The sequence below is a fragment of the Perca fluviatilis genome, chromosome 11 (genome assembly GCF_010015445.1).
Source record: "Perca fluviatilis chromosome 11, GENO_Pfluv_1.0, whole genome shotgun sequence".
Lineage (NCBI taxonomy): Eukaryota > Metazoa > Chordata > Actinopteri > Perciformes > Percidae > Perca > Perca fluviatilis.
In genome coordinates, this window is record NC_053122.1 from 4144079 (window position 1) to 4169367 (window position 25289).

General features: G+C 42.3%; 1 protein-coding gene across 2 annotated transcripts; it reads right to left on the bottom strand.

Annotated features, from left to right (window-relative positions):
* Nucleotides 1–1784: 1784 nt before the first annotated feature.
* On the bottom strand, nt 1785–24578 carry slc39a6 (solute carrier family 39 member 6). 2 transcript variants are annotated; one of them, XM_039815664.1, is made up of 12 exons: nt 24380–24578; nt 18804–18978; nt 16746–17328; nt 15070–15226; nt 13330–13419; nt 11996–12165; nt 10442–10636; nt 8850–8934; nt 7513–7899; nt 6326–6406; nt 5768–5958; nt 1785–3837 (listed from the first exon to the last, which is right to left on the bottom strand). In XM_039815664.1, exons 1-12 carry the CDS (start codon nt 24561–24563, stop codon nt 3685–3687), a joined length of 2451 nt encoding a protein of 816 aa, XP_039671598.1. In that variant the 5' UTR covers nt 24564–24578; the 3' UTR covers nt 1785–3684. The 2 variants fall into 2 exon arrangements, with proteins under 2 accessions (XP_039671598.1, XP_039671599.1); XM_039815665.1 differs by lacking the exon at nt 24380–24578 and adding an exon at nt 23942–24238 and having other exon boundaries at nt 3685–3837.
* Nucleotides 24579–25289: the final 711 nt, after the last annotated feature.

Below are 25289 nucleotides of genomic sequence, written 5' to 3' on the forward strand. Positions count from 1 at the left end.
CTGTCGAGATCGGTTTCCTCCCTGTTAAAATTCATAGCGCCCCCCCCCTCTCGGTAGTTAGGGTTAAGGTTTGGTTCAGGTTTAGATAAAACTGAAAATGAAAATGATGATTTTATGCAAAACATTTTAGTCTCGTCTTTTTGGTCAACAATAATGCATGTTAATTTAGTCTTAGCCAGCGTTTTTGGGACTTTGGTGCAGTCTCGCCATCGTCTCGTCTCAGTCATGGTAAAAAAAGGTGTCAACAAACATATTTAGTCTCATCTCGTCTGGACGAAGTTAACACTAAAATGAGGCTCGACGATGATGGCTTTCAGTGTGTTTGGGCCTTCACAATAAAGCAGAGTCTGGGGTCCTTCTTCATGTTTAGAAGTCTGAGTTATCAGTTCCACCACAGAGACATTTCCTCTCTAAACTTCTCAAATAGTTCACTTAGACGGACATATCTCCTCCTTCTATAAAACTTATGATTACCTTGTATTGACTGAGATAAATGATATGGACAGTTTTGGTTTTGAATTATTCAGGATGAGTTAACTAACTAACTTTCCCTGTCCAGAGGAACCATAAAGAGGGACAGCAGCAGAGTGTGGTGGGAAGGTGACAGTTTATTGTGTTCAGGAATGTCAGAGAGCCCAGTGAGTCCGTGCTGTAGTTTCCTTCATTAACACATTCATTTCAAACATTTTGTTCTAGACAAAAACATTAAAGAAAAGAAAAACTTCTGTTTTGGCCACACTAACATTTTCTGTGAATGAGATTATTTTGGTTTGTGTTGCGACTCGCATCCTTTACAACAAACAGTCAAAGCACAAAGTCCACAACTGAAACAAATTAAACAGGTACTCATACAGTATAGTACATAAATATATACATATAGTATAATATTGTACATGTAATATACACAGTGAGGTCCGTGTCTGGACTGAACTTGCTTTTCATAATTTGAGCAAATACACTTTTTTTCTAACAGCCAGAAAATAACTTTTCCATGTCCTGTGAGGGTAAAAATGTTTTTAAGCTAAACATCAGAGCAGACTCCTTTTAGAAACAAAGAAGTGACAAAAAAATACAAACGGAGCTTGATGAGGGACATAGTAGTTATTTCTGCTTATTGGTATCAAAGTCAATATTCAAACTGAGCAGGAGTAATACTGTAACAACAACTTTCCAAGTACTAGTTTCTCTGAACACCATCAGTGTTGAGCTGCCACATCCCCTCTTCAACTGGAACAATAAAATGAAAACATAAGTTAAAAAGAAACGTTAAAAAAGTACACTAAAGCAGACAAGTCGACCTGCTGAGTTTCCCCTTCTTGTTGCCATCGTTGGCCTTCAGTTTCTCATCAAAAAATAACAACACATTGTGTTTGGCTTTTCTCCGACAGACTTGTACACTTGAGGAGTCAGAAGCCCAGGGACGTCCAGAGGTCCAGGTTTGGGTTAAGTCGGAGGGCGGCGTTTGACCGCGATATCGTCGAAAATATGGCGTCTCTCCTAGGAGTAGGGTTGGGTATCATTTGGATTCCCCCCTCCCCCCCCCCCAATACCGGTGCCTAAACGGTGCCTGAACTGATAAATAAAAAAATTGAGGAATAGGGTATTTTACACTAACTTTGAATACACCATGAGGCTTACTAGTTTCAAGTGTCTGTGTTGTTTTTCTGAAAGCAGCTGCAGACTGCTTAAAGTCCTGCTGTTGGAATTGTCTCCAGTGAAATACAGACACCCTTTACACCGTTTAAAGTTAGCTGTCAGCATTTTAACCATTTTTAATCCAGCTGCTAGCTAACGGTAGGCTAACGCTACCTGCTGTCAGGTGAAGTGTTAACTAGTGTGACATGCAGCGATGCTTCTGTTGCCTCAAACGTCTGTTTCGGAGCATCAGAGAGCAGCGCAGAAGGCATTTAAGCGGCACAAAAATGAGGCACCGAAATCTGCGTTTCCATTCGGTAGATACCGGTTGTTTAGGCCCCGGGTTTCGGTACCCAACCCTACCTAGGAGACATTTAGAGCTTTGCACTCGTTTAAAGACAAGAAAACGGATCCATGCCGCCACTTTATTAACTAACAGAATCAAGACGTCTGCAGGCGTTGGACTAAAACAAATAGTTTGACAGCTTAGTTTGAAATCCTTAAAGTAAAGCTTAAAGCTACAGTAACAGGCAGCCTCAAAAGTAAAGGCATTGAAACTAAAGAATTCTGGTACACATGACATGGCCTTCAAAAATGTAACAAACAACAAAAAGGAAAAAACTAAAATCTGAAAATTGGCAGAAATGAATGTAGATTGTTCAGCTCCACATGAACAGAGGTCACAGTTTAGGGTTCAGTTCGGTTCAAGCGGTGCCTAAAATGCTAATTAAAATGTATCTAGTGTTGTTTTTGGATAATTTAACACTACAAAGTGCCGCTGCATGATCCCAAATCAAAAAGCTTCACAGAAGAGAAGATCACTTCTGAGGAAAATGTAAAGCTCCAGATTAATCAGATGTGAAATGATCGATAGTCGCAGCGTGAATTGGGATAATATCGCCTGCAGAGATTATTCTGAAAGAGATTGGGGTGTATAGTGGACACTACTTTAAGTTCTCATAGGAGGGGATTTAAAATGGGAATGGTTTCCCAGTGCGGTGTTGTCTTAGCCTGGTCCTACCAGACTCTGGTCCACTAGCCTGGTAGGACCAGACTCTGGTACATTAGCCTGGTAGGACCAGACTCTGGTCCATTTCTTTTTTAGGGGAGGAGGGCACCAACATCACGGCCACCAACACAACTCAGCAAAGATTGTTCTTGCTCGGGCTTTAACTTCTGGATATTCGGCAGCGTTGCCACAACGGACCGAATGGCTTCGCTCGCATCTTTCTCCGCCGCCATTAAGGAAGTACAACTCAAACTAGAGCACGACCTCAACGTCACCGTTCTCAGCCCCTCCCTCTGTTCTCTGATTGGACCGGTAAAGATTTGGCCGGAGAAAACCCAAGAATATACCATAAACCCAGACAGAGTACTGAAGGGAAATGAAAATTGAGCAGAAGTACGTAGGAGGGCGGAGCCAGGCTAGTGTTTCTAACAGTGGAGCTGTTACGGTACTTTAGGGGATTATTTGAAATACTGATGTGGTTTGACTCAGCAGCAGAAACACTTCCAACACATCAGAAATCAGACATAATGGGGTAAAGAATCAAATCAAATATGATGGCAAAAAATTTTAAGGGACAGATAACCCCATGAGAGGGTCTTTTTGAGTTTATTGTTAATAGGAACTGCTAAAAAGTGAAATATTCATCAAATGAGCATTTTTGTGGAAAGAGCAATTTGGACGGGGGACTTTTTATTTCTTTTTCTCTTCTCTGACTTCATGAGTTTTTTGACAAAAAGAGAAATTACTGCACGTTTGTAACCGCAGTCTAAGAAAATGAAAAAACAACTTCTTCAGTTATTATTTTTTACTCCTAATGAGTTTGAGCGGCAAACGTCAGAGCCGCTGCAGCTTTTTAACTTCTGCTTCCGCTACGACAACATTCGATTTCTGCGTTTCTACTTCTCCCTACACCGTGTGGACAATAGAAACTAAATCAAGGCGACGGGACAGTCTACAACAACAACAAATAAAAATAGACACAGTACACTTCTGACGGAGACACTGAGACGCACACGGAGCTCAGGACCAAACGCCGTCCCTCAGTAGCCCAGGTCCAGCTGGATTTTGTGCTCGAAAATGGCGATTAGCAGCATGATGCAGAAGCCCAGCAGGATGCCGGCGTTCTGCAGCAGGAAGAAGCCGCAGTGGCTGAAGCCGTGGTCCCCGGCGTCGTTATGCAACATCTCCGGCACCTGGGGAGAAAAACACCACCGAGCTGAGACTGGTTTCTTAACCCCTGGGTGGTCTTCTCGTCGACCACGCAGCTCATCGTCATTGTGGGTCAAAATAAAAACTTTTTGTTTTTTCAATGTTTTGGTCTTCTTTTTAGGCTTTTTGAAGCTTTTTCCCCCCCAAGTTTTGTCACTTTTTCTGATGTCTTTGATATTTTGATTTTAGTATTTATTTTTTCGTTTCTGTTGTTTTTTTTAAATCAAGTTTTTGAAGCTTTCTGGCTTTTTTGTCATTTTTTTCCAAGTTTGTCACTTTTTCTGATGTCTGTCAATTTTTTTTGAAGTTTTTTTTTTTTTTTTTCCATTTGTCACTTTTTTCAACCTTCTATTAATTTTTTTTTCAAATGCTATAAAATCTAATAAAATACCCAAATTAATTGAAAGTCTTGAACTGATCATTTATTTTACACTAAAGAACGTTAATTTTTGGGGGCATTTTCGGCCTTTATTTTGATAGGAAAGCTGAAGACATGAAATAAAAAAATTGTGCTAAGAAATTATTCTGTTTTTTGATACGGTACTTAATTAAATTGGCAATTGACAAACTCCATTTCTCTAGAGACTGAAGCTGGAGCATGTTGATTGACATGTTTTAATTATGTAAAGACATGTTCAAGGAGTTCAGAGAGAGCCTGCATCAGGGACATATTTAGTTCAATATGTTATAAGTCACTATTTTTGGTAGCCTACTGTACTTAAATGGCCAGTATGTACTTTATTTTCTGTATTCATAGAAGCACAATGTGCTATAGGTGCCAAAAACAATCTATGTTTGGTACTGCCAATTTGTTTTGTTTTGTCATGATTCATGTGTGCAATAAAGAAAAAACTTCGTGAAAAAAAAAAAATCATGGCAAAGAATCGTGATATCAATTCTAAGCAAAAAAATTCTTAGAGATACGAGATGCAATTGAAAGCAACGTTAGTTGCCATGGACTATTGATTTGCCTGTTAGTATTCTAAGTATTCACTAGTATTCTAAATGGTAAGGCTGCACGATATGACTTAAAATCAAAATCACGATTAATTGCACGGTCTACCTTGATGAACGAAAATTAAATCACATCGAAATTATAGTCAATGTGAAAAATATGTTGATAACAGCTTCAGAATTTCGATGTCAATACATTTTAATCGTCCAGCCCTACTAAATGGACACCTGTGGCTGTGATAAAGTTTGAGTTTTGGGGTGTAGTAGTAGTGGTAGTAGTGTAATGGTGTGTTGTTACAGAGTGCAGTGCATGGCAGCGGCCACTAGAGGTCAGCCTGGGACAACAGAAGCTCTGCTGGGTCTTAGACAGCAGAGGGTTGGGACAGCTCAGCTGTCTGGGTCTGGCTTTATAAACTGGTTACGTGTGCAAGCTACACAGTGTGGGTCTGTCCGTGTGTGTCTGTGTGTGTGAGAGAGTGTCTGTGCGTGCGTGCGTGCGTGTCTGTGTGAAGAGGGCATCTGGTGGTGAAGGCTGCTGCTCTCAGACCTGTTGAGTCGACAGAACAGATGCTGCTGACTGGATGAGAGTTTCACTTCTCCTGACTCGGTGGAAAAAAACAGCTGAGCAGTTTCTCTTCTACACCACAGAAAGTAAATAATGAAACATGTCTGGGCTCAACGGTCAGCCTGCATATTCAGATTTGAAGTCTCTTTAAATTATTGCATTAAGTGGTTTAAAAACAGATTAATTCATTGTTTATTAAGTTTTAACTCAAAACCGATTATCAAAATAGTTGGAGATTAATGTAATAGTTGACAACTAATCGATTCATCTTTGCAGCTCTATTGTAGTGTGACCACGTTGTTGGTTTGGTTTGGACATGTGGACATGGACATGTGCGTCGTTGCATGGTCGGTTTGGTTTGTCTTTGACATGCAGGTGCGGCGCCGATGACTCACCATGTCCACCAGAGCCACGTACATGAAGAGGCCGGCCGTGAGGGCGAAGATCCACATGCAGATGTTCTCGGCGTAGTGTCCGATCACGATGCCGATCACCACTCCCAGGTACGCCATCATGGCCGACAGCACGTTGTAGAGGATGGCCTGGCGCACCGTCATACCGGCCTTCAGGAGCACCGCAAAGTCACCTGGGAAACCGAGTCAAGAGTCAACTCCACACAAGGCAAATCAACTTCATCTTATCTGTGTTTTATGCTTTTACATAAGTGTTTTTTTGTCTTTGTGAAGCACTTTGGTGTAAACTAAAGTGCTATAAAAATGAAATAAACTACAACTGGAAACAATAATTCATTGATTTAAAGATTACAAATTTACCAAAATGCTTTAAATCCATTTGACCGAGTGAAAGATTAGTTTAGCCATGTCATTATTCAATCCTGAATACATGTATACACAAAGTGACATATTAACTGATATAATACAGAGATAATAAAAGGGTTTCAATGTTTAAATAAAGACTTAGATTAGATCATCAGTGAGATAAAAAGGTCTTACCCAACTCGTGCGGCAGCTCGTGACAGAAAACGGCCACAGACGTGCTGAGACCGCTGGACAGCCCCTCAGTGAAGGCAGCGCCTGGACAACGACAGGAAACGCTCAAACTCACCGCCGTCAATGCAACTGTACAGTGATTAGGGCTGGGATAACATTATCTAGTCTCCAATTAAAACGGATCTTTGTTGAATTGATTTGATATCGACTCATGAAATAAAATCTCAAAATGGCTCTTTTAATAAATGCCTTTAAACCATGGATGTATAAAGGGAATCAGGTGACAAACAGAGGGCCTTCAAGCCGGCGAGTGAAGTTGTCCTGGAGAAGTTAAGTAGAAAACACAAGACTTTCACCCAGGAAACAGGTGTTCATGTCCTGGGAGTACAAAGTAAGGGGACCAGCGTTTTAACCCAAACCACAATCTTTTTTTCTATTCTTAGAATAGTCGTTTTAGTGTCTAAACTTAACTGTCATCACCTTTTGTCGGCTAAACTTCACTGCAACCCTCATGGTGCTCTGTATCTGGCTCACAACAACCTTTTTCCTGGCTAAATATACTGTCAGTTTGTCAGAGAGAGGGCTTTTTGTCATTGTACACCATGGTACAGTTCAGGCATGCAAACACGTAGAGCTGGGCAATATATTGATATTATATCGATATTGTTATATGAGACTAGATATCGTCTTAGATTTTGGATATCGTAATATCGTGTTATGAGGCAAGTGTTGTCTTTTCCTGGTTTTAAAGGCTGCATTACAGTAAAGTGATGTCATTTTCTGAACTTACCAGACTGTTGTAACTGTTCCATTATTTGCCTTTACCCACTTAGTCATTATATCCACATTACTGATGATTATTCATCAAATATCTCATTGTGTAAATATTTTGTGAAAGCACCAATAGTCAACACTACAATATCGTTGCGGTATTGATATAGGTATTTGGTCAAAAATATCGTGATATTTGATTTTCTCCATAATCGCCTAGTCACGAACACGTCAGCGGTAAAAACGCTGAGAAGGATACCCTCTAGAGGTAAACATTTTTTACATTTTAAAAGTCAAATGCATCAATCTGGTGCACTTTGATAGCAAAATGAAGAGGTCGTGTTCTTGTAAGCGACTTTACCTCTTCTTTCCAAACAGCTCTTGACTTCCCGCCCTTGACAGTAACGCCGCCTACTCACCGATGGCCAGGCCGTCGCTGAAGTTGTGCAGCCCGTCCCCCATGATGACCATCCAGGCGAGCGTGGCCACGCCGGCCTGCTGGAAGTGCTCCTCCGAGTAGGAGTGGGAGTGGCTGTGGGGGTGGTGGTTCTGGGAGTGGTGGTGGTGCAGGATGTGGTGGTAGTCGTGGTGATGGTGGTGCATGCTGTCCGTCTGGCCCACCGTGTCGTGGAAGTGGGAGTGGCACTTGTTCTCGCAGTCCTCGGCGGTGTAGGCGGCAGACCCCTGCGGCGAGGGGGCGGCCGACAACTGGGGCGCCAGCATCACCTGCTCCTCCTCCGCCACGCTGCCGCCGTGCAGGTTGATGGAGTGGTCGCCAAAAATACCCGCGCCATTAGTCTCCACGTCTGGAGGAAGACCAAGTGTTAAAACGACACGACTAAGCAGCACATTTATACTTACGGTACGTAAGGAAGACTAAGGGCCCTATTTTAACGATATAAGCGCATGGCGTCAAGCGCCTGGTGCAGGTGTGTTTAGGGCGTGTCCAAATCCACTTTTGCTAGTTTGACAGCTGGATAAAAAGGGTCTGTGCACAGGGTGCCTGGTTCTAAAGGGTTGTTCTTAGTGTCTTCATTAATCAGGTGTGTTTTGGGCGTAACATGCAATCAACCAATCAGAGATCATCTCCCATTCCTTTTAAAAGCCAGGCGCGTTTGGACCTTGGAGCATTGCTGTTATGATGGAGGATTTGCACCGTAATATTTTTATTTGTAATCTTCTGCGCGCGTGCGTGCGTGCATGTGTGTGTGTGCTGCTGTGTGTCCCTGTGTGTGTAACAAGCATAGTGTGTGTCCCTGTGCACGAGCCTAGGAGCATTTTACTAATGCTCTGTTAAAATAACAATGAAATGCTGCGTTGACTTTCGACCAGGTTTTTGTTGGTCAATGGAGCGATCACTTCCCGCTGCCTCATAGATAGCAATACTCCCAGAATGCACCTGAACACACCTCCCTGTAAGACCAGCACGCCCAGAATGCACCTGAACACACCTCCCTGTAAGAACCGCCAGAATGCACCTGAACACACCTCCCTGTAAGACCAGCACGCCCAGAATGCACCTGAACACACCTCCCTGTAAGACCAGATGGGCGCAGGTGCATTTGTTATTTAAACGACGGGGGCGCTGGACGGGAAATTGACAACTGGGTCGGTCTTAAACTAGCAAACTTGCGTCGGACTTTGCGCTGCGCTGTGCCGGATGCGAGATAGGGCCCTTATTCTTATTCTTACGGTACGTGTCCGCAGGGGAGATTTTTCAACTGCAGGGATCGCCCCATTCTGTGTTGCGTCTCACCTTCAGATGGCTTCAGGTCGCCCTCTTCCAGAGCTGGCTGCTTCTCTGGATCTGCTTTGTCGTTCTGATCCCACTGCTTCTGGATCTGTTTGGACGGCAGAAGCACCTCGTTTTGATTCGTCAACCAGTTACAAACCCACCTGACACTTGGGAGCTCCTATTAAAAACGCATCTAAGGCGCTTTCTAAATAACTACCATCTGGCTGCACATGTTTGGAATGTTTTTGGTATCTGTGGTCTGTTTTTGTGTCTCCATTTTAAATAGTTATAAGTTTGTTTTAAATACGAAACCTTGTAATTTGTGCTGCTGGCTGTCTAGACTCTCTAAAGAGATTTTTTAATCTGTACTCCTGGTTAAATAAAAGGGAACATAAATAGCTTTTGGGCTACAGCATTAACCACCACAGCAACAACAGATATTTGGTTACACTCTCTGCTAGCAGACCAAAATTAACATCAGCAAACGGACGTTTTATCCGGGTGAATGTACTTTAAAAACTAGATTTTTTTTGGGGGGGGGTAAATTACGTGGCTTTGGATGGGTACATAGACTTGCATACTCGCCAATACAAACACCAGAATTTTAGGCAGTATCTGAGGCCGTATTTTTCGATTTGAGATACTGGCATTTGTATTGGAACAACTCCATTTGCAGTGTTGATGAGAGTGAAATCGTGTGTATTGGCCTCGTGAGTCCAATCCGCTCCAAAATGTAATGGGTTCTTCATTTGGCCTATGTTATATTCTTCCACCAAGTTCCACAAAAACAGGCCAGAGGTTTAGCTGTAATCTTGCTGACAAACCAAAACCATGACCTCACATCCTGTACAGGTTACCAAACTGCAAGCTCAACAGGCACAGATTCTCATTTGTGACGCTTTCAATCACATTATTGAATAATAAGAGATAAGGTGTGTGTGTGTGTGTGTGTGTGTGTGTGTGTGTGTGTGTGTGTGTGTGTGTGTGTGTGTGTGTGTGTGTGTGTGTGTGTGTGTGTGTGTGTGTGTGTTTATTGTCTGCAGTGATGTATGTGTGACTAATACTACTAAATAAGACTTGTGGTACTTAACATTATGATTATAGGATTTGCAATGATAGGGTACTTGTGCAATACACACATATATACACACACAGTTAAATTTTATATGGTATTATGCAATTGGGCGTTGTGCAATACAGAAGTTATTGACCACAGCATGAGTTAACGGGAAATGTGCAATCATGATCAAATTTAAGTGCAATACGAGTGGGGAGGATGTTGTGGGTTCTCTTCTGTTCTTCTGTAATTTTGAGGAAAGGTAGGGTATGATGTGTGGTTATTAGATCTTCATTGAAGCATTGGATGAGATAATGTATGATTATGTTCTATGTAGGTTAACTGTATGTTGTATTGTGTGCGTTTATGTGCGATGTGTCGCCATTTGTTTCACTCGAATGCCCAACACAAATCTCTCCTATAGGAGACAACAAAGGCTTATCTTAGGTTATCTAACCTCCTTGGCAGAGTTAGTAATAATACAAACCGAACCAAAAACATAACAGTACTACTGATTTTGACCACTTTTCTCTCCGTTTCAATGAGTCAAACTGACCTTTTGTTTCTTGTCCTTGTACATTTTGCCCAGTGTGAGGAAGTGTTCGATGAGGAACATGATGTAGACCCCGCTCAGAGCCGTCAGACCCTTCCACACCGCGTCCAGGTTCTCCTCCTGCTCATCGTGGAGGTGATGTCCCTCCACGCCCAGCCCCGTTTCATCCTTGTGGTGGTGATGGTGGCCTCCCTGAGACTGGAGCAGCCACACACACGCATGTCAACAGAAAGAGGCCGATCAGACACTCAAACCATCTGCCATCCGTGTCTAAACCCAAACCCTTTGAGCCACCCTCTCTTCTCCTGTTTGATCAGACTTCATGCTATTTTAACCCTTACCCAGCCGGCCAGATCAGCATTTACACTAACGCTTTCCAGACTGGGGGTGTTTAAAGAACATTTAGAAGGGTTACGGCAAGTACCTGCTATATTGCACATATCCGTAAATGTTGTTCATACATTGTTCATATTACATTGCCACATTTATTCTGCTCTTATAAAAGGTAACTGCTAATACACTGCACATATTTATATTTAATTTATATTACACTAAACCACCTTCTGTAAACCAACTGTATACTACTGTCTACACTGCACTAGATTTCTTGTCCTGCCTATGCACCACCTGTCTATACTTGAATATCACATTGCTGCACTTTTCTGCTCTTTTTGCACTTCTGGTTGGACTCAAACTTTGTACTTTGAAGAACCAAATGTGCACGAATGTCTGGTCCGATGTATCTCGTTACTTATTCTTTGACCACAAAGTTACTAACATAAAAAAAAAATAAAATCTTTTTTGAAATGTTAAGTCTTTATTTGAAAGACAAAGATATTGTTGCCACGTAAATATAATTTGAATTCCTCTTAACTAAGATATGGAAAAGTTGAGAGATAAAAACTGGATCGTTTTCTCTTAAAGAGACGGCACTGAATTCATCTGCCATTCCAGGCTAAACCCAAAATCTTTGGGCCGTCCTCCCTTCTCCAGTTTGGTCAGACTTGAGGCGACATCAGGTGGGCCAAATGTTTTCCATGAGTATCTGGTCAGATTTATATTGTTTACTTATTCTTTGACCAGATTGTTTCTGATTTAAAAATCAGATTTTTTTCAAATTTGAGTCTTCTTTATTTGAAAGACAAAGATCTTGTTGCCACTTAAATATAATTTTAATTCCTCTAAACTAAGATATGGAAAAGTTATGAGAGAAGATTTGATATATCAAAGAAATGTTTGGTCATGCTGCACTGCTACTAAAAATCAAAATTAATGGAAATGTTCCAGGATTTTTGAAAATACAAGTAATACCAGAATTGTAATGTTTGCAGTGTTGCATTATGTTCTTCCGAAAGTACCCAAACCATCCCATGAGCAAATTCTCTGGACACAAACTAAAGCAGAACCTTAACTTTCATGCGTTAAGTGTGTAGATGAGAAAATGTCTCGTTTCCTTTGACCTGACCGATAACGTGAGGAACACGTGCCGCGACAGCTCACGTTAAACGCGCTGTGGTACAGAACAACGGGACGCCCGGCGGCGCTGCGCTGACTCACGTGGGGGATGAGATGAAGGAAGGCGTCGCCGCTCAGCGTGCCGACGGCCAGCGCGACCAAGAAGCTGAGGAGGAACTTGAAGAAAACTCGGTTCATGAGCGGGATGAGGACGACGCCGAGCAGGGAGAGCAGGCTGATGATGGTGATTGAGACGAAGCCTCCCACCCACGCTGCAACACACAAATCAAACACTTCATCTAACAGACTTCTTCACAGATTAAAGTTACTACAAGCAACTGTCATTTTGTATAGATTTTGGTGCCCCCTGTGGACAAACGTGGTATTACTCCCCAACACTTTTGGCCAGTCCAGTCTGGATCAGCGAGGCGAAGCCATGGATGAATAACAAAGCGTTCGAGGCGGAGCTCAGTTCATTATTCATAGTATTAGAGTTGCTCAGTGGAGCTAGCCTAGAAATCTAGACCACCCTAGCAGCAGCAAATGTAATTTGCAGCCAGGGACAGTCTAGCAACTCTCCGTTGGCTTGCGAGCTTGAAAAACCAAACTCTGGTCAGGCCAATCACATCGTGTATAGAGTCGGTGGGCGGGGCTTAACATAATGACGGCAGAGTTGCGACGGTTCTGCGTGAATTCCCCGCTACTTGAAAACAAAGAAGATGGCTGCTGCTGCTGGAGAACAGGAGTCTTTGGAATCGGCTTTGGCCGCGACTCTGGAAGACTTGGAGTTCAGCTTTTCTTTGAGAAAAGAACAAAGAACGGCTCTGAAGTCATTCTTAAAAAAGGAAGATGTGTTTGAAGTTTAAAGTTGAATCTATCAACTAGCGTTGCTCTGGTTTGTTGTAGCGCTATCCTATTGCGTGCAGAGGGAATTTGAAAGACAACCGTTTATCCCGCCCATCGAATTAAGCCCAGCAAATGGGGAGTTCCCAGACCCAACAGCTGGATGTGGGTCTGGCTTGTACAGTGGAGCATGAAGCCAAAAAACAAAAAAAAATAAAAAGGTCAACTTTTGCGTACAAAATGAACTGGATGATCGGTGCCGTGCGGCCCATAGAGCAGGAACACTACAGACCTCCGATGGCAGAGCCGGCTACTTTTTGTTTACTAAATGATTTAACCGTGCGGCTCTTCTAGACTTTCCAAATATTATCGGACCGAATGGATCAAATTCTGACAGGGAAACAGGTCATTTTGCGGTTTGAGTTGGGACGCTCCAAAAAATGTATCGATTGAGGGATTGGGCCAGAGGGCTCGCTTACGTCGGTCACGTAGACACATCGGTACTAACCAGTTAAAAACTTCTTGTAGTAACTTTAATGTGAAAAAGCAACAGATATATTGTACTTAAATGTGAAACTGAACAGACTTCTTACCTATTGCAATGTTTTTGTCACTTTCTCCAGCAGGGCTCTCCCTGTGGCCGGGCTCCGAGTTGTTGTGGTCGCCGTGACTGTGTTTATGGTCTAGAAATGAAAAAAGAAATTTAAATACATCCAAATTTATTAACATTGAGTGTGTGAGGGCGTCACAAGTGTAAACCGGTATATCCAGATTGTCAAAGTGCACGTCATCACGCCAGGTGTGTCACACTGTGAGTCAGCAAACAGACAAAACCTCTCTCTGTCTATTTATCTCAACTTCACATCTGGGATATTTGACATTTATAATGCTCTAAATATCAAAACCAGGAGACAAGAATTAAAAAGTCCTCAGACAATTACTGGGCAAGATTTGTGGAGAACTTAACAAAACACTGGTACATTTATCAGGTTTGCCCACATACCAAGAAACTTTTCAACTATTTCTTGCTGATCATATTTAACCTCAATTGCTTTAAGGCCCTGACACACCAACCAGACGGCCGACCTTAGGCAGAAAAGCCAGTCGGACCGATCAGTCTCCCCGAGTTGGTCCAAAAAGTTCCTCAGAACACACCGAAGAGAAAAGACGTCATACGTCTCCATAAAAGCAGGCGGCGCTAATCTGTATTGTCGCCCCAAAAATTTAAACCAGCAGCTGATTGGCCGAACGCGTCACGTGGGTCTGGCTGCTCCCGGATTTTACAACCAGGTATAATGGTGGCTTGTTCGGAATACGATCTCATATTTTATTTTTAAGATAGTTCACCGAAACTTGTTTCTAAAAACATTGCAGTTGCACGGCCTATTTATTTCTCAGGTCAGTTTGAAAGATTTTCGTCAGATTTTGAGAGGTGTTAGTCAGGCTCATCCCGCTCGTCATTTCCGGGTTAGCGCTCCACCAATCAGATTGGTCATTAAGTCCGACTGCCCGCTTCAACACGTCTAATCGGCCCAAATGAAGGCTGACAGCTCCTCCGAAGGACGACGGCACGGACCACACCGAACAGACTCGAGTCACCGACCTCGCCAGATTGTCCCACGGCCAATTATCGGCTCGGTGTGTCAGCGCCATTACTGACATACTTGGAAAATATATTGTTTGGATTCACTCCAAGTGATAGACATTGATGTTCAGAGTATTATGTGATAGATTTACTCTTTACTTCTACACTATTTCATTTATACAAGTCAAGACAAAATGAAAGAACTCAAGCTTTCTGGAGCTGGCTGCCAATATTAAGTGAAACATATTTTCCACATCTGAAATGTACAAACAAAAAAAGCTGTTAAATCATAGGACCTCTGTAAGCTTTACAAGATATTAGGGCTGTGCTCGATTAAAGAAGTTCTTAGTCGACTAACACTCATTCAATTTTATTGACTAATCGATTAGTTGATTCAATCGACAGATCTGTAAATCTGAGTTTCTCCGCAAAGAGTCATGCTAAAAGCACCACTTTAATTCTTGTGTTTACCAGAGATGAGCTCGTACGTTTCTTAGAAAATAAGTCATTCAGCATGAAAACAGCATCAGACATGACTAATGGACTAAAGAGATCTATGTTGACTAAAACCAAAACGAACGATTAGATGACTAATCGGCTAAGAGGGAGAAGCCCTACAAAATATCTATTTGATTCTTCTTTGCTTTGGTTATATTTTGGCAACCCATTGACCTTCCTGGCTTGTTCTTGATTTGTAGACTTTGAAAAGATGTACATAAAGTCCCCCCCCCGGCCAACGGGCTCCTACCCGTCTGCGCGTCATCTGCGGCGCCTCCGTGCAGGATGCACGCTCCGCCGTCGATCTGGTTGAGGAGGGCGGGGCAGAGGAAACTGAAGTCGGCGAGGGTCACGTCCACGCCCTGAAACATCCCGTGTGACGACAGGATGGTGGAGGCGTTCAGACACTGCAGGTACAACACAAGGATCAATCAGCGTGGCGTTCACTACAGAGACGCTTGGACCCGTTTGGCTAACTGACGCCATCTTTGTTCAACTGATTGAGTGGTTTAGATAACTGGACCAGGGTTCGACAGAAGAAATGGCCCGATGGCCTGGGGTCAGTACAACATGACGTGGACACAAGTGTGCGCTGCAGTTCATCACAGTGCACATAATGAATAAGGGGGAAACACGAAAGGATATTTGCTTTTTTGGGTCCCATTGGCCTGTACAATTGCAGGGGAAACACGGTTATGGACGCAAAGTTGAAAAAAAAAATGTCACGTGTTTTTGAGGCTACAACATTTTTGTCAGTAACAGCAAACATCTCCTCACTATCTGCTAGCTGCCTGTCCCCTGAACACACTGTAAAAAACATCTCCTCACTATCTGCTAGCTGTCTGTCCCCTGAACACACTGTAAAAAAATAAAAAATAAACACGGTCTCTGTAGACAACCCAGGCTCCACAAACGCCAACAAAAACAAACTGCGCCAACCTGCACCACCAAACATAACAAACGGAGTTCCAGCCAGTAACCAACAAGGAGTTGGTTGAGACCAGAGGGCCGCTGGTTTAAGTCCCCATACGGACCAAAGTATGGTGGTGGACTGGTAGCTGGAGAGGTGCCAGTTCACCTCCTGGGCAATGCCATGGTGCTCTTGAGCACCCCACGCCCCCCCCCAAAGTGCTCGGGGCACCTTTCCATGGACAGCCCTCCCACTCTGACATCTCCCCATTAGTGCATGTAGAGGTACTGAGCATGTGTATGTATGTGTGTGTGTGTGTGTAAAATTCAGGCCTGTGTGTAATAATAACAGTGAAAAACATTGTAATTTCCCCTTGCGGGATTAATAATAGAGGTGTTGAAATTAATCAAATAATCGATGCATGGAATCGTGGACATGGACGATGCTGCATCGATAATCGGCCGGCTCATAATCGATTATTTCTGTTTATAAGTTAATGTAGGCCTAACAACATTTCTGTTTACATATCCTGGTATGTTTTGTACATTCAGGAAGAGCCATGTGCTCAGTGCTGTATAGTTTTATGTATCCAGTTTATTTGGTATCAGAGCACTGCAGAATGTTTGGTTTTTGAAGCTTGAAAAGCTATGAATTAAATATCCTACGTGGCTTTAATAGGAAAAATGTATTTGACGCATCGTGATGCATCGAGATATCGCATCAAATCGCTGACATGATGATCGTAATCGAATCGGGAGATCAGTGAAGATTCACACCTCTAATTAATAAAGTATACATTATTATTACATTATTATTACATTATCACCACAGCAGCGTTGGCACGTAGGCTACTTCCACAATGCACGTTCATGACTGTTTCAGGAAGCATGGAAGGGAGCGGGGAGGGAGGGGCGAGCTAGCCTCCGTTTTGATTGAACAAAAATTCGAACGTCAACAAGAAGTGATGTCACTCAACATCGCTTAGAGCACCTTCAAATGAAAAGCTAATGCCGTACCTCCGCGCTGTCCACGCTTCGCTTGTGGTTGTGACCATGACCGTGTTCGTGATCATGGTCGTGTTCATGGTCATGGTCGTGTTCATGGTCGTGTTCATGGTCGTGGTCGCCCCGGGTGACTGCAACCGCCATTGTCTGGCTTTCGGTGACTGTCAGCCCGGCAGTAGTCTCCTCCGCTGCAGGACTGCGTTGTTCCGGGCTTCCGTTTTGTCCCTTACGCGCTACGTCTGGTTCAACCACCAGCTGGCCGCTGTACACCGCTGTGGTGCCCGTGCCCTCAGCCGCCGCCGCCGCCGCGGTCCGCTTACTGTGCGGGATGTGGCGGCTGTCCTGGTCTATAGACACTCTAGACGTTTCTGGAAGCTTTCTGGGCTGAGAGGGTTCAGCGTGCCTCTGGGAGTTGTTGTTGTTGTTGTGATGGTGGTGATCGTGGTGATCGTGGTTATGGTGATGATGGTGGTGGTGATCGTGGTGGCCTGGTTCTTCGTGATGTTGCACCGTAACAGTCCTGATGCGATCCAGACCCACGTTCTGTAACAGGCGCTTTAAACCGGCCAGAGAGATGGTGCCGTTTTCTCCATATCTGTTCAATTTGATAAAAAAAAAACATAAAAGGTTTAAAACGTCAAACAATCAGTTAGTGAAGTTTGTTTCTTGAGCACATTTGACAAAAGAGGGCCCTGATTCTTTACAACATCTGGCTCTGCCCCTGTTTATATGATTTAAAGCTACAAATCACAACTATTTTATAATCTTTTTTCCACAGTTAACAGTTAGGGGCGGCTGTGGCTAAGTGGTAGAGAGGTCGCCTGCCAATCGGAAGGTTGGTGGTTCGATCCCTGGCCCTGCAGTTCCATGCCGAAGTGTCCTGTGTAAATGTGTGTGAGTGTTTATCTGATGGTGGCTCCTTGTACGGCAGCCTTGGCCACAGTGTATGAATGTGTGTGAATGGTTCCTGTACTATGTTAAAGCGCTTTGAGTAGTCGTTAAGACTAGAAAAGCGCTATATAAAAACAGTCCATTTACATTTAACTGTTAAATTGTCAGAAATATCAAAAACCTACAAACATTTAGAAAAACTTAAAGGAACATGCCGACTTATTGGGTCTTTATCTTATTCAGCGTGTCCCCCCCGAGTTAGATAAGTCCATACATACCCTTCTCATCTCTGTGTGTGTCCTAACTCTGTCTGACGCCCCCACCGCTAGTAACGTATACAAACTGGGAACTATATTCTCAGAAGGCGAAGCACTGCTACTCTCTGCTCCTTGGGCGGAGTGATTTGCTCGCAGCACCTGAAGCCCCGTGGTGAGGAGCAGAGAGTAGCAACGGTGCTTTTCATGTGTTGCGCTATACAAATCACAACATGTAAACAGGAACATGTTGGCGTTATTTCGTCACTTATTGGGAGCAGTAGGCTAGATGGAGCCGGTTACCTCCAGGATCTGTGCTAAGCTAGGCTAGATGGAGCCGGTTACCTCCAGGATCTGTGCTAAGCTAGGCTAGATGGAGCCGGTTACCTCCAGGATCTGTGCTAAGCTAGGTTAGATGGAGCCGGTTACCTCCAGGATCTGTGCTAAGCTAGGCTAGATGGAGCCGGTTACCTCCAGGATCTGTGCTAAGCTAGGCTAGATGGAGCCGGTTACCTCCAGGATCTGTGCTAAGCTAGGCTAGATGGAGCCGGTTACCTCCAGGATCTGTGCTAAGCTAGGCTAGATGGAGCCAGTTACCTCCAGGATCTGTGCTAAGCTAGGTTAGATGGAGCCGGTTACCTCCAGGATCTGTGCTAAGCTAAGCTAGCATTGGGTGCGTCAGACAGAGTTAGGACACGCACGGAGATGAGAAGGGTATGTATGGACTCATCTAACTCTGGGGGACACGGTGAATAAGACAAAGTCTCAATAAGTCGGTGTGGTCCTTTAAAGTGATGCCTTGAAGTTGCAGATTTAAATCTGATTTAATTTTTCAGTTTTTAAGCGTGTAATCTTTGGATCTGTGAAGCTGCGACCGGTTAACGTCACGTTATATAAAAACATTATACAGGTCAACAGGTCTCACCTGTTGAACAGGGCCTCCAGGTGTTGCCTCTGGCTCTGCTCGGCTCTCTGCGTGTCCACCACGGCCGACAGTAAACGCGCCGCGCTGTTGGTCTCCGTGGTGACGGGGCCGCAGTCCGAACCGTCGCCGCCGGACCAACTCCCGGCGAGGAGCAACAGCAACATCAACATCATCTCTGTCGGGGGAAACAGAACATTAGTTAACCCTTCGGTTGTCCTCGGGTCAAATTGGACCCATTTTTAGGGTTTCTTTAACCATAATCGTCAACAAAAATATAACGCGGATGGTTCCGTACAGCGCGCTTCCCAATTAAATAAAGGATCAGTTCACTACTTTCATTGAATGTGGGTGTTTAATTAAATTTTATAGGATTTCAAAAAAAGATAGCAAAAAAAAGAAAATTGAAAAAGTGACAAAAATGTCAGAAAAAGCTTAAAAACGTGTGGGGATACAACAAAAAACATCAAAAACTCAAAAATAAATCAACAAAATCATCAGGAAAAGTGAAAAAAAAAAAAGTGACAAAAAGTTTGAAGAAAAAAAAATATATTATATATATATATATATATATATATATATATATATTCTCTGGAAAAAAAAAGTTTAGAAAAAGACGCTTAAATTTTCAATTTTGACCCAGAAAAAAACAAAACGTTGCATGGTTGACGGGAAGACAACACAAGGTTTTTAAAAACACAATGACACTCCTTAAAAAAGGGAAACTGTTTACATTTACTTTTGAATAAGCCGTGCACAATACATGTAGAAAAATAGAAGGCATAAATTAAAATCACATTTTTAGAATTCTTTATATTTTAGAAGACTTTATACATATAGAGTCCATCCATCCATCCATCCATCCATCCATCCATCCATCCATCCATCCATCCATCCATCACTTTAAATTAAACACCCGGCAACCCACCAAATGCGGGTAAAAATGTACTTTGGCGGCTAACATTTTATAGATACGAGCCAATTTGGCCGGTGATGAATGAAGCGAAGCGTCTGTTTGAATCGGCCGGCTGCAGAAACGATGAGACAAGTCTGTGTGTCCAGATTGGTCTGTTTTCTGCTAAGACATTTGGGCAGTTTTGTGTGCGTTACATCCCTAGTGTGTCTTTGCCTTGGAAATAGGGGTGCTAGAAAAAAAGTATACACTTGAGTATCGCGATATTTTATGTTGCAATACTGTATTGATTTTCAATAAGGGAATATCGATTTTTTACGTTAAAAAAACATTCATGCAAGACAGTGGTTCCCATTTGTTGTTTTTAAACCCCCTACCACTAGATGGATACGCTGAGACACACCATCCTTGCCTAGCAGTGCCTAGCAGTGCCTGACACTGAAGTTGTCAGTTTCATAAATGCAAGTTATTTCAATTGATATTCTGTAATATTTCAATCTTCATGTGCTAAAAAAGGCACATAAGTTCCTGTAGATGGCGATACACAATTCTCCTCTTGTTGAAATCATCAATGTCTTCCCTCTTGCTGTATCAAAATCTCAGCTAGCTTTCCTCAGAGATGGTCCCAATAATGTGCTTAAAGTCAAGTCAAATTCAGTTTGTGCATGATTACATGATATAACTATATAATTATGTAATACTGTATCCTACATTGTGGATAATTAAGCTATATATCATATGCTGATGTATATTTCTGGAGTGTTAAAGATTAAAAGAAAAAAATAACAAGAACCGTACAGAACCGAAAACCGTGATATGAACCGAACCGTGCCCCCAATCACCAGATTCTTGCCAATACACAGCCCTACTTGGAAACGTAATCTTTATCTGACAACGTGCTGTGTGGACTAGCCGGACCTTCCTACACAGCGCTGCGGAGGAAGGTCTGGCAACCAGGCTTCAAAATTAACTTTTTCGTCTACCAGCCAAATGGCTAATGAATGTTCAAATATTACCAGCCATTCAATAGATGACCATTGGGTTTTTTGGCTGGTGAGTGAAGCCAATCTACCAGCCACTTGCATATTTCACCAGCATTTGGCTGGTAAACGGTGCTAATTTAGAACCCTCCTGGCCACTTGAGACTAGTACGACATTAACAGCTGCGGGAAATTTTAAATACATGGTGAACTTACCAGATGTTACAGCCACCAATTACCAATTCAAGAAGAGACTTAAAGAAGAGAAGCCCATTACACATTCACTCCTAAATACTAAAGTGGGAAGATTTGTCCGTAGAGTTCGGTTGTTCGCCGTCTTCTGAAGCGAAAACAATATGCGGCTGAACAATCTCCCACAAATAAACCCCCAGCATATTCTAATGAGTCATGTCCCAGTCATACTTACTGTTGAGTCACTCTCAAACGTTTCCTGAAGCCATGAAGACGTCACCACGTCGTCTGTTCTCCCTGACTAACCATCACAATTACAACCCAAAACCCAGAAGCTACAAATCCATAAACTCAAGAAGCCACGAGTTCATGTTTTTGGTTTTTTTTTGTTCCGTTTGAATAATGCAGCATTTCCTCTGTGTTGATTTGACCGTGGCGGTCTCCCTCACGGCAACATTTCTGCCCCCCCCACCGTATCAGAAATAGGGCTGCTCTGTTAGAGTGCATGTCGGAGAACATTTGTATTGTAGGTGCATTACTTACATGCTGAAGTAGTGACACTGCATTAAGATAATGTCATTAATAGTGGCTTTATTGGTATTTGCTACAGAATGCTTAGCCTATATGTCAAGATTAAAGTTGGCCTTTATAGTAACTCAAAAAATACAGTTCAATCACAACTGAGAATATGCCTCATTGTGTGAATAGAGGTCAGTTCTGTTTCATGTGTGTGTGTGTGTGTGTGTGTGTGTGTGTGTGTGTGTGTGTGTGTGTGTGTGTGTGTGTGTGTGTGTGTGTGTGTGTGTGTGTGTGTGTGTGTGTGTGTGTGTGGTTCGGACCTGCCCCCACTGCTAAAATAAATAAATCCTAAAGGAAACACTGTAATGACTTTTCTAAGTCGAGTAATGTGATCGTTTCAGCTCCAGTTTAAATAGAAAACTGTGACGCTGTTTTTCTGTGAGCAAAGGGAAGTGAAACTGACAGGTGACTAAACGTCTGAGGGAAAATATTAGGGGTGGGGGAATAAAACCAACACCAAGTATGGATCTTTTATTATATCTATCTGTTGGTCAGTTTGTCTGCTTGACAAGAGATGAACAAACTGAGAAATGTATATTTTTAGATAAAACTGATTTTTTGAAAATTTTGAAAATAAGGTAATAAATTGCAATATATCGCAGAATGTTGCAATAGGTTTAAAATTGCAATAATATCATATCGCCAATTTTGTGATGGTATCATGAGGCCTCTGGTGATTCCCACCCCTAGAAAATATCTTCTTCTTAACAGACCTTGATCCGGAAAACAGGGCTGTAGTCAAGTCCACCTTTGTCAAGTCCAAGACAAGGCCAAGACCAGGACTAGTCAAGACCGAGTCCAAATGAGAGAGTCAATACAGAGACAGAAAAAAAAAAGAATCCTCTTCAAGACCACTTACTTACTTTGTTTATAATTTTTGTGACACAGTATATTTTCTACTTTAAGATGATAATTTTGCGTTATTTTTATAATCGAAAAGCAAGTGCAGAGCAACACACAATAGGATCAAATTAGTCCATCTTATTTACTTTAAGAATAAAATGAAAATATTCCCTTTATTGAACGTATTACCTGTCCTTAAGAATTCATAGTACAAAGTGCTCGATGATATCGTGTCTGCGGGCAAAATTAAACTGATTGATACCTGATGATTAAGGTATATAATGCAGCCAGGTGTGTACCAGGCAACCAATCACGATGCCCGATCTAGATGGAGTTTGAATTAAACTAATACCGGTTTTCTGAACGAGCGCGCTCCATCAATGGGTTTGTTTTGAAGGAGGAAATTACTTCAGAACAAAAGCCTGTAGTGCTGGACTCGGTCGAGACCAACTAGAATATTTTGCGAGTCCAACGGCCGAGTCAAGTCCGAGTCCAAATACCAACGAGTCCAAGATAAGTCAGAGACAACAGAAAAGTGCCTCGAGTCCGGACTTGAGTACTACAGCCCTGCCTGAAAATATATAAAAGGCAAACATTGGAGAGAACTAGAATGAGAAAACACATTTGTCCCACTATAGCACTTCATGTTAAATAGTTTGTTTATGTAGAAGTAATCAGATACTTTACTTAAGCAACATTTAAAATCACTACAATACAAAAATACTCCTCTAAACGTTAAAGTCTGGCATTCAAAGTTAAGTACATGTATATTCAGCAAATGTACTTCAAGTATAAATGAAAGTATTCAGTGTGCAGGCAAAATGACTCTGTCAGTACGTTATTAATATGATTGGATCATTATTACTGGATGGATTAATAAATACATATAACTCATAGCCCACAGTGGTGTTTAAAGAGAGAGTTAGATGGATGAGAAAACAATGTTAGACAAGGTTAGATAACTAACTTAACAAAACAAACAGAAGTGTTATAATTATATTCGCTCATTTAAGTTATTTTTAGATGGTTTCTTTTAATAACGACAATGTAACAAAGAGTTAAATGGATGTGAAACTATAAATCAATGCTGCCTGGTTCGCTTGATGTCAAGCCGAATTAAAGAGCAGCTTTTAACTAATTGGTTTACAAAAAAAAATCTGTCATGTTGAGAAGATAGCCATTCTCTGATGGGAAGATGTATTAAATGTATAGGTTTTATGAACGGCCTCTGGCGCACAGGTCATAGAAAAGAAGCCAGGTGGCAGATTAGAACGTTATATAGCTTAACGTAAACAGAAGTGTTAATAATGTCACTTAAGAGATAAATGGGTGTGAAACTAGCAAACAATGCTGCCTGGTTTGTTTGATGTTAAGCCGAATTAAAGGGAAGCTTTAAAATAATTAGTGTACAACATAAAATTAATCCAGTTGACAGGATATCCGTCCCCTGGTGGGAAGATATATTAAACTTGCAGGTTTTCTGAATGGGCTCTGGCGCACAGGTCATAAGTGGCAGATTAGAACGTTAGATAGCTTAACATAAACAAACAGCTCATCGGCATTAATAACAAGTCATGTAAATGTATGTTAAACATTCAGGAATGGGGACACTAACACGGTCAAAGCTTCCTCACCTCGTCAGCTTGTAACTGTGATTTTTAGCCGGGTTAGCCTCCCTTTGCTAGCCGCGATTTTTCGTTAGATTTCCCGAAGGATGCTGACAGACGGCATCTGCCAGGTGGCTGGCTGGCTGCGGCCCAGGCTCGGGCCTCGCGATAGCTACCGAAGCTCCGCGTAAGTTTACAAAAACATAAAGCCATAAAAATATAAAATCCTTCAACCGGCCACGCGTGTCTGATCTCAAACACACAAAACACTGCAGGAAGGTAAACAGTAACACGTTGGGTTTATGCGCTCTGCACCAGACTGGTGCCGTGTGCACAAAGATTGTAAACCCGGAAACCGAGCCCCAGCCGCCGCTGTCGCCGCCGTGTGGAGCGGACATGCTTCACCTCCACGCGGACACAAAATTAGACTAAAACAAGCTTTTAAAATGCGTGGAAATGACTCACGGTGAATGTAAGCGCTGTGTGTTATCCGCTCCGGTTGGTGTGTGAAGACTTCACGGCGCCGCTCGTGTCTCTCCGGTCCGGTAAATGAAGGATGTGGCTGCGCCGCCTTCAGGGGCTCCCGGAAATCTGAGTTGCTAAAACCAAAGAGTGCAAAAGGAGGGAAATGCAGAGTCACAATTTGCATATAGGATTGGGAAAGCAGCCCACCTCGCCATCAGCTGTGTATGTTTCACCCTAAACACGAAAGAGCTGACTGTTTTTAAATTATGGAGTGCTTAAAATGTGTTTCAAGAAGTATTATGTTTTGAAACAATGAAATAAAAAAAGTAATGAAAATACAATCAGTAGGCCTCATCAAGTAGCCCCACTATACTTAGGCTAAGTACCTCAAATTAAAAGGTACTTGTACTGAGTATTTCTATGTTCTGATACTTCTATTCCATTACATCTCAGAGGGAAATGTTGTACTTTTTACTTTTCTACATTTGTAGAAATCTACATCTACGAACATGCCTAAATAAGACACAAAATGCCTAAAAAAATGCAAAATATTACTACAAAGAGACACAAAATGCCCAAAAATGACAAAGTATTACTACTAAAAGACACAAAATGCCTAAAAAACTGACTAAATTACAAAAAGAGACACAAAAACCCTAAATAAGACAAAATATTACTACAACGAGACACAAATTGAAGAGATTGAAAGAGACATTTGTTTCTTTTTTTTGTTTCCTGAAGATGTCTAGTACTGAAACGTTGCCTACTATTTAACTTTATACTGTATATTGGTTGCCAGTTAGACAGTGTGCGGGTGTTTCTTTTGGGTGGCCTGCATGTCCCCCTCTGACGCACCTGTCTCACGCTGTGCAAAGTAATTTACTGTATAAAAGACACAAACTGAACTAAA